Raw genomic sequence first — 9,778 nt, forward strand, 5'->3', positions numbered from 1 at the left:
GACTTCGATTCTGTTCACTTCCATTTATCAGTCACCAGCCCCAGGACTTGCAGTTGGGATTTAATTTGCTCTTTTAAACTCAGGTTTCATTCAGCAATATTTCAAGTCACCATCACAAATAATCTGGTGCAATCTGGTTCACTTCAATTGCTAGACAGCCTGCAAGGAGACGCTAGAAAGAAAACTGAATTGCTTAACAAGGTGGGCTGTGGAAGCCAAAATTTCAGAAAGACAAACTCATTCTTGTTATGGGAAGTTTCTGCCCAAAGGTTCATCTGAAACCACAGCATATCATCCTAACCATTTTGAAAAGTTTTCCTTAATTTTCTGCTGAGTTCGACCCAGACTCTTGTCTGGGTCAGAAGCTGCTTGTGTGGCCTTAACAAATGCCATCAAAACTGAACTGCCTGCCTTTGTGCCATGCAGGCACTGGCAGCACAGCTCAGCTGGGGGATCACCAACACTCCAACCATGGTCGCCCAGAGATTTCACCTGGACACCAACCAGGAATGAAGGAAAGCTGCATTCTGGACAAGTGGCTTTGAGGAGAGCCTCTGTCATATGACACAGCCTAGACAAACCTCAGTTTGTCGTCACTGCACGTCCCAGTGTGAAGTTGCTCTTGTGAGCATGGCTTCTCCTTCCCAAAGAGAAAGTATCTGGTTGGGTAAAAAACATAACTACTGAATCCTCAGAGGCACAGATAATGTTTCTAATTCTCCCTGGAAAACCTTAGGGCTCAGAAACCTCATTAATGATACCTACTGGGGATATGATTAATTACCAAATAATAAAGTTTAATGAAAAAATTCAGATGAATATTTCATTTCTAGTTTGGCATAAAACTTAAAATAAGGACAATGACTTATATTTCCCTTAACTTTCTTCTACATAGAAACTCACTGAAGTGGGATTGGACTGCTGGTTCATTGGTGGTAGGCGGTGGGACCACTAGGAAGATTCAGCACAAATCCAGTCTCTCATAGTCTGTGGTCCATGGCCAGACAGTATAGCAATGCTGTGTGCAAGCACCCAAACTCTCCTTTAAAGAGGGCAAATGTTCTGCTGCCCATTCTTCACCATCTGAGCCTGAAGAAACGTAAAACCTCCTGGGATTTTGCATGAGCCATCTTTCCAAAGATCAGGCCCATGTAACACAGAGACAGATATTAAAAAGCTTGTGTTTCCTGGAAGCCTTTGGTGCTTCCAGTGACTCTGAACACACCCCACCCCACTGCAAAGAGAAAGGGGTTGTTACTACTTATAATCCATAAATAGTTTTTCTTTTGACTTCCACAAGTTGCTTTATACTGGGATTGCTTTCTTTTTAAGGACTTGAGTAAGTCTTGGAGATTTACAGTGTGGTTCTGCAGTCTGCACTCTGCTTTGGAGCATTTCCAATGACACAGACTGATGATGAGGTTCCTTCATTACTGCCGTCCATTCAGCAACCACCTTCTGGCAAGGGATGCTCCTCCTTTACAGTGTAGCTGGTGTCACTTCCAGACCAGGCCATAATTACGTGCTAAGGTAAAGCCTGGTAGGTTTTAATCCAGTGCTAATCAAACTGTGGATTGATATTTAATGCTTACTTTGTTGGGAAATTCAACCAAAACACCCCTGCTAACATTCAGTCCTCCTTGGAAAATGCTTGGTTTTCCTTCACAGATGTTGCTCAGACCTTTGGGCTGGTAGAAGGAAACAAGCTCTAAGCCACAGAGCTCTCTGCAAAAGTCTGTCCTGTCTCTTTTGCTTTCATTTCCACACTTTCTGATTCAAAGGATGGTGACTAATTCAGGGTAGCACTGTGAGGTTTAGCTGTTTTTTATTGGGAAAAGATTTTTAAGATATGCAAGAATTACCATGAGACACTAAAATTTTCCCTTTGATGCTGAAGAAGGATCCTGTTCCCATGCAATCACCCATCAGTTCCCACCTTGAGTAGCTTTTAAAGTCTGCCTAGCCCAAGCATTTGCCACACATTCTTTGCTGTGAGACTACGATTTTAATGAGACCAAACACTGTTCAGAAGCAATGCTGGCAAAGAAGCATAAAATAGTGACTTTTTTAACTTTTAAGAGCCAGTATTGACAAAAAGGAATTTGAATGTTGGGTCATCCAATGTCATTCAACCCCTTTTTAATGTATTTGTTGTACTTGATGTAAATTTAATTTATGTAGTGGAAAAATATCTTTGTACATTGTGATGTGGTCACCACTTGGCTCTATCGCTTCATTGTTGACGGTAACCCCTGGATATCTGCCTTGTACTTTGAAGAGGATCAGCAGATCTGTCTCACCTAGGGAAGCAAGAGACATGAAATACAAGATGAAAGCAAAGTTTAGTCAGATGTCATCTCCACCATCATCACATCCCCAGTTCTGAAGCCTGACACTTGCCCTTCATGTACAGAAAGTGTACCACACAGACACGTGTAGCTACCTTGTATTCTCACCTGATTTCCACCGAAGGTTTAGCTCAAGAATTTGAGAAAAACATAAAGCTCAGTTCCCATTATCTTAAGCCCTCCCCTCTGACTACCACCTTCAGTTGCAAGGGAAACCCAGATACAGGCATGCATCTGGCTTGACTCCGTATCTTCTGGACATAGCCTTGCCTCCTAGCAGAGATTCTAAATTACTCTGACAGCTCCAGTTCTGGGGCTCCCACGTCACCAGCAAACCTGGCATGATTTCTTAGGGGCCAAGCACCTCACTGGTGGGTGAGAGAGAAGAGAATGTGTGTTGACACTGCAATCAGGAGCAGCACTCATGTCTGTCTGTCCTTAGTACCCTGGGACCTTTTCCATGAGTACAATGAGCAGCACACACACCACTTGTGTTTGTCCAGCCTTGTTTACAGATGACCCAGAACCAGCTGCACTTTCTTTGTGAGGAATAGTTCTCTCTGGACACTGTTCAAGCCAGCAGCAATTATTTCACTGGATCCAGCTTGGTTAGCTTTCCTAGGGATCACTTGTGCTTATTGTTCTTGAATACATTTTATATGGAAAGTATAACAGAAGAATAAATTAAGGCAGAAAGAGTGAAGCAGAGAGTAGCTGTGGTGAATGATAGATCTACCCAGGGATTGCACTACAGACAATTATTGAGAATTTTCTTGGCTCCTACACACAACTCCATGTTGTAAAATCCCCTGCAAATAAGCAAATGAATGGAATATCACCCAGCAAACCCTGATGGACAGACAGGCTCTTGCTGAGGGACTGTGAAGGGAGGGCCCCATTGTATTTGCACATTCTCTGCCCGTTCTCATGAGTTGCAGTGTCCCTGGATTCCCAATGGGTTGGATCCATTATATAGAGGATTTGAGGTAGAAAAAGAAGATATTGGGGATTAAACAACCATGCTGTGTTCCCCAGAACTCAGCTAGCACACCAGGTCCTCCCCTCAGAGGGTCCTTTTCACTATTAAGAGCTCTCTGTCTTCCACCACCACACATCAACCATAGGTCAAAATCAGACACTCCAGCTGCCCATTACTGACCTGAGAATTTAACATAAAAAATGAGGAAAAGTCCGCTTTTTTTCAGATTTGTGTGCCCTAAAGCAACCGATAGCACCAAAATTTGCATGGCATCTGTGCAAGCATGTTCTTTGGGGGGGGGAGAATTGAATTTCTGAAGCAGCAGAAATAACTGCAGCTTTGCTATCACTGCAAGCCCTGCAGTCAATTGAAAAATCAGAGCAAAACCACTCATCTGTGGACTGCCCTGGTAGAATCTGGGAACACAGACTGTGTAATGAGCTACTGGAATGTACTGATTCTTGGTTACTTTACCAACTTTCTGTAAAACGCATCAGCCCCTTGCAAAGGCTGAATTTTGCATTTCCATATGCAGACAGGTTAATACTGTGCTCTTCTGTGAGCAAACCACCATTGTGGTGTTCTTAACCAAAATCCCCACCCCTGTGTTTCATAATTTTATCCACAACCTTAACCGACTTCCCTTAGCTCTTTTGTATGCAAACAAGCGTCCTGAGGCATTTTGCAGTGGAATCAGTGGCAGCTTGCATTATCAACAGTTTGGCAATCAGGCTATCGAATTATTTAAACTCTCCTACACAATTACATTTTAAAGGCTACCGCTATGTTCACCATTAAGTTTCTAATTAAACATTTTATGGAACAGGATAGTTTATAGCACAGTTGCTGCTTTCTAGCAGCATTGCTGACTTTCATGGTTTTTAAAGGTACAGAGTCCGAACTTAATAAGGCAGTGGCTGTAAGCAAAGGCAAGCACTGTGGATGGGGACTGCAGCAGGACATGATGCTACATTAAATGCTTTGCTTGTCTCCTGAGGTGGAAAAGCAGAAAGGAAATGTTTTCCTTCTATGTTCCCACCCTGCAAATCACAGGGTCAGGTTGGTCCAGGGCAGCAGCTCTATCACTGCCCTGTGACATCAGCCAGGGTTAGCTGGGGGGATTTGGGAATTTACACCCTCCTCACCTCCCACAATGGGAACAAGCCAACAAGCAGCACAGTTTTGGTAATTTGGGGGCTTTTATATCAGAAAATGAGCTTTGCTTACACATTATTGTTCAACATATTCATCAATTTCCTGGATCAAAAGGACAGAGTGTACCCTCAACAGTGGTACACTCTGATGTACGTGCTGATGACATGAAACTAGTGTCTGACACACCATCAGGCTGTGCTGCCATTCAGCAAGAACTGAGCAGGCTGGAGAGTTAGGCAGAGGAGCCTAGTGAAGCTCAACAAGGGCAAGAGTAGAGTCCTGTACATGGGAAGGAATACCCCTTGCATCAGTACAGATTAGGGGTTGACCTGCTGGGAAGCAGCTCTGCAGACAAGGACCTGGGAGTCCTGGTGGACAACAAGCTCACCATGAGCCAGCAGTGTGCTCTTGTGGCAAAGGCAGCAAGCCTTTGGTGCATTAAAAACAATATTTGAGGGAGATTCTCCATCTCCTCTACTCTGCCCTAGTAAGATTGATTAATCTGAAGTATTGTGTCCAGATCTGGGCTCCTCAGTTCCAGAGAGACAGGGAAATACTGGAGAGAGGCCAGTGGAGGGCTACAAAGATGATGAAGGAAACTGAAGCACCCCTCTTGCAAGCAGAGGCTGAGACTTGGTGCTGTTTAGCCTGGAGAAGAGAAGACTGAGAGGAGATCTTCTCGATATTGATCAAGAGCTGAAAGACAGATGTAAAGAGTATGGGGCCAGAATCTTTCCAGTGGTGCCCAGGGAGAGGACAAGTAGCAACAGGCACAAACTGTAACACAGGAAGTTCTATCTGAACGTGAGGAGAAACTCCTGCCTGGACACATTCCTTTGCAATCTCATCTAGGTGAACCTAGACATTCTGTGATTCTATGATTATTGATTCAATGTCCATCATGTTAATTTGCAGTACCCCAGGTTAGAGAGTTAAATAACTCACTGAGTAAAGTGTTCTTGTTAAAACCTTTTGTTTTGGCAGAAGAATGATTTTGTTTGTTTGGAGAGCAATGTTCCTACTTCTCAGTCTGTCTGGTTTAGAAATATTGTCCACCATTCACAATTATTTGTACTTCTTAGGAGAGATTGACAAAGCTGGGATTAGTCTTTGGACATGGCACAACTAAAGCATTTAAACCAAATTAACTAAATTCCTACAAAATTTAAGATTGATGACCTAACGGGCAGAGTGGAATCACAAAACCCAGGCTTTAGTTGGGGGGGGACTTGAGCAAGAAGAAGCCACTTGGTGTTATTGTTTTTTCCACCCAGGGAGCTTCTTCTGATTTCTCCTGGATTTCTTCTGCAGCTTATATTCAGCTTTGGTTTTGGGGGGACAGTAGCTCCAGGAGGGGGTTGTGCATTGACCATAGTCGGCAAATATCTACAGGCAAAGCCGAGGTCAGCTGAGGCTGTCGTGTAGCACGTCAGGAGGCAGCAGTGATGGGGAGTTACCCCTCCGTAAATAGTTACAAGGGAGAATAATTACCATGCAAGTGACAAAATTACATTCTGAGGAATGTGAGACATTATGGTGCTACTGGGGGGTTTTGTTTGCTTTTTCGGGTGTGTTTTGTTTGTTTTGGTTTGGTTTTTTCCCACAAAAATGCTTTGGGAGAGTTGAAGCCTCTCTCAGCCTTCATGGAGGCTTCTCATGGAGGACATAGAAGAATCAAGACATTTTCAGACTATGTAGCCACACACCAGTGAATGCATAGCATTGTTTAAGTTCATAGCCTACCTGCTCCACTACCAACACTGAGAATATTGATTGTAGACTTCCCATTTCCAATACTGAAAAAAAATAGTTATACATTGTAAAAGAGCTACCCAGCAGAGAGTGGTACATCCATTTGATGCAGCACCAGAGATCCCATGAAGGCTAAAGACTGCAGGACAAAATGAAATGCAACATGGACATGCATAAGCATGTCTGTGAGCTGGAAAGATGGATCACATTCAGAATTCTGCTCTTTGGCGACTTCTGATTTCCAGTTATTTTGGCAATTTGTAAAGAATTCCTGTGTTTATTATGAATGCACACAAGCAGCAGCAGATACATCTCCATGTCTGTGCTTTGACGACCAGAGACCTCCCTGGATCTAGACCAGCAGCTTAAAAGCCATTTGTAGAAGCTTTAGATTTTGAAGATGGGAAGGAAGAAGGAACAGTAAAATACATTTGAAATCCCCTAGCATCACTTTGATAGGTCCATGAAACCCCGGGCCCAGAGAAGGGCCTCTCTAGAACCAGGATTTGACCCCAGCTGCCTGCTGCCTGAGTCAGCCCAGAAAGTGAGGGGTTCAGCAAAAAGCACACACTAGCAAGCAAACCAGGAGTGCTATTTACACATGCTGGAGAGAGACTAAATATTTACTGAAAATGCTACTTTAAAACTATTAGTTCAGTCGAATTTCATGTTAGAAGGCAACAGCTGTTACTGCGTTTTTCACATGTTCAGGTTAATTCAAGGTAAGCTGTATCTGCATGCAAGGAAACAATTTAGCCTTATCTTCTCCCTGCTAGGCAGGCTCCATCCTAAGAGCATCTGTTCCGTGGTGTGTATAAAGGAAATCTCCAGCCAAGCCCTGTTAGAGATGTATGGACAGGACTGATGAGGAACAGCAATCTGCCCCTTGCAGGCAGCCCCCTGAGCCTGGTTGAGCCCATCACCACCACGGGACCATGCCCCAGGCTCTCCTTCATCTCTCTGTGGCCACCTGAGTGCTACCTTGCTATCACAGATGGCAGCTGTGTCTCCAGGAACTCCCTCATGCTCTGGTGCTCGGTTGAATTGGCAAGGAAGACGTTGAAAGATTAGATATATCTGGCACGGTTGGAGACCAAACCTTTCATGGGAGTTGCCACGCTGGGGATTGGAAGGATGCAGGAGCAGACAGATTGTTCCCTGCAGCTCTTCTTTAAGACCTAGAAAAGGAATAAAAAATGTTGAAGGGGTAGCAGCCAGCACATACCTGGACATAGCTTCTCATCCTTGGCCCTGATACAGCACCTCAGTACACTTGAAAAAGCGTTATGCAATTCTGCAATAGAAACTGTAAATCAGGTCTGAGCAGTAAAAGGTAATAGATCATCTTTAATCTGCACAGAAAAATGCCAGCATTTTTAAACTCTGCTGACACAGGGCTCTGCTCAAACATAGTAAAAGGGTCTTTAGATGGTTCTTAAACTAAAGAAAAATTCCCCTAGTTCTTGAAGGCATGGAGAGGCTCCAAAGACTTTGTCTAGATTAGAAGAAAGTGCAGCACACATCTCCAGAGATGCTGGCAAATACTTTTTTAATCTTTTGATGTTCTTAAAGGGAGTGTTAATGGTGGAGTGAAAACAATAACGACCTTTTAAATGCCCTCTTTCTTTTTCTGTTTCCTCTGAAGATAACAGCATGAGTCCCTTGGGCTAACCAGTTTAAATCATGAAAGACATGCGAGTTGGTGGAATGGATGTTGTGCTAAACCTGGTTTGCACAGAGCCAGGAGCAGGGAAGGCAGTGTGCTACCAGGAAACGTCAGGTTGTACCTTGAAGAGCTCACACAAACATGTTCATCCCCTCTTGAACCGCAGTTTAAGTCCATCAAGTTTTGTTTTAAGTGGCAAGGAGAAAGAGGAACCCTCTTCCTCCTCATGGGTTCCATGCATAAGGACCCCCACAGTGTTTCTTATCAACTCCTCTGGCTTTCCTGCAGAGGTTACATCCCAGCCACCTCTTATTAGTTTTATTGCTCCATTTGAACAGCCTCCAGGCAAGCCCTGTTGTTGAAGTGCAGCCCCCTCCCACCACTGGCATCCCCTGGCATCAGCACAGCCAGGACAGTTTCCCTCACCCTATCGACCTCCCATGCCCCTTGCCCTCTGTCATGATTTAACCCCAGCCAAAAAGGAAGCACCAGACAAGCATTTGGTCACTACTCCCATGGGTGAGGAGGTGAATAAGAAAAAAAGGTAAAACGTGTGGGTTAAGATAAGAATACATTCATAATTGATATAAACTATAATAATAAGAGTAATACTGTAATGAAAAGGAAGATAATAAAAAGAGAGAGAAATAAGCCCTGAGAAAGACAGATGAAGCACAATGCAGTTGCTCACCACCCTGCCTAGACAGTACCGAAGCGGTGATCCTCCCCTCCTCAGCCACCTTCTCACGGTTTATGTACTGAGCATGACAGGCTGTGGTAGGGAATATCCCTTAGGATAGGTCAGGTCAGTTGTCCTGATTTTGCTCCCTCCCAGCTTCTTGTGCACATTCTCTCTGGCAGATCCTGGGAAAGTGAGAAGTTCTTGGCCTGGGATAAATGCTACTTAGCAAGAATTCAAAAATCAGCTTGTTGTTGGCCTTGCACTAAATGCAAACCACAACACTATATGAGCTGCTACGAAGAAAATTAACTCTACCCTAGCTGAAGCCAGGACACCTTCTCTTGCCAGTGTGAGCACTGAAATACAAACTATGTGCTTGTTTGAGACTAGCTGTCTCGTCCCTTTGAATTAGAATTCTGTTCTCTGTAGCACTGAAGTCCCTCCCAGCTCCACATCAAATAAGAACAGTTTTGTCCCTGCTTCAAATCATGAGCAGAAGTATAAAAATGTATCAGGCTCACATTCACACTCATCATCACATTCACCATCACCTCCCTTTCTGACAGCAGACTGCTGGTAACTTTTCTGACTAACTGTCCAACCAGTTTCTCACCCACCTGTCTCATCGAGGCCATATCTTCCTTACTTGCTTATGAGAATGTCAGGCAAAGGTGTTGCCAACCCTGAAGTCTCTGCACGGGAGCATATCCTTCTCCTCTATACACTGGGACAGTTACACCACTGGTGAAAAGATGAGCCTTGCTGAATGTCTCCGTGGCATCATCCCATTGCCTGGGCAGACCCTTATTCTCTTGCTAACGCCCATTCCTCCTTGAAGGACTGTTTCTAGGGACCAGTCATCACGCTGAGCTCTCCCCTTTTCAATAGTAACGTACATGCTGCTTGGCTTTGACCACTTTCTTTTGCTGCTCATGCCAAAGAGAAAGTTAGGACATGTTTTGGGTTTACATCCTATGAGCTACGTCTCTTTGCATCCTACAAGGCTCCTGCAGGAAGATGCATAGTGAAGACTGGCAGCAATACATATTGCTACCAGAGTCATTAGGTCAGTTAGCAATGACTGCTACTTGCTGGCCTTGGGTCAGTCCTGAAGGCCAGTGGTCCAGAACAGGACCCAAGGTATGACATTCCACTAATATCACTGCCAAGGCAGACTCCCCCACCCTCTCAGACAG

General features: G+C 44.3%; 1 protein-coding gene across 1 annotated transcript in view; it reads right to left on the reverse strand.

Moving 5' to 3' along the window:
* The window catches only part of LOC128967232 (histamine N-methyltransferase-like), a 132,265-nt gene extending 122,785 nt beyond the window's left edge, over positions 1-9,480 (reverse strand). Inside the window, 4 exon segments of the mRNA XM_054381277.1 lie at positions 2,195-2,300; positions 6,226-6,278; positions 7,216-7,412; positions 9,403-9,480. Coding sequence (XP_054237252.1) covers positions 2,195-2,300; positions 6,226-6,278; positions 7,216-7,412; positions 9,403-9,480 — 434 coding nt within the window.
* Positions 9,481-9,778: the final 298 nt, after the last annotated feature.

This window comes from Indicator indicator, chromosome 5 (genome assembly GCF_027791375.1).
Source record: "Indicator indicator isolate 239-I01 chromosome 5, UM_Iind_1.1, whole genome shotgun sequence".
Lineage (NCBI taxonomy): Eukaryota > Metazoa > Chordata > Aves > Piciformes > Indicatoridae > Indicator > Indicator indicator.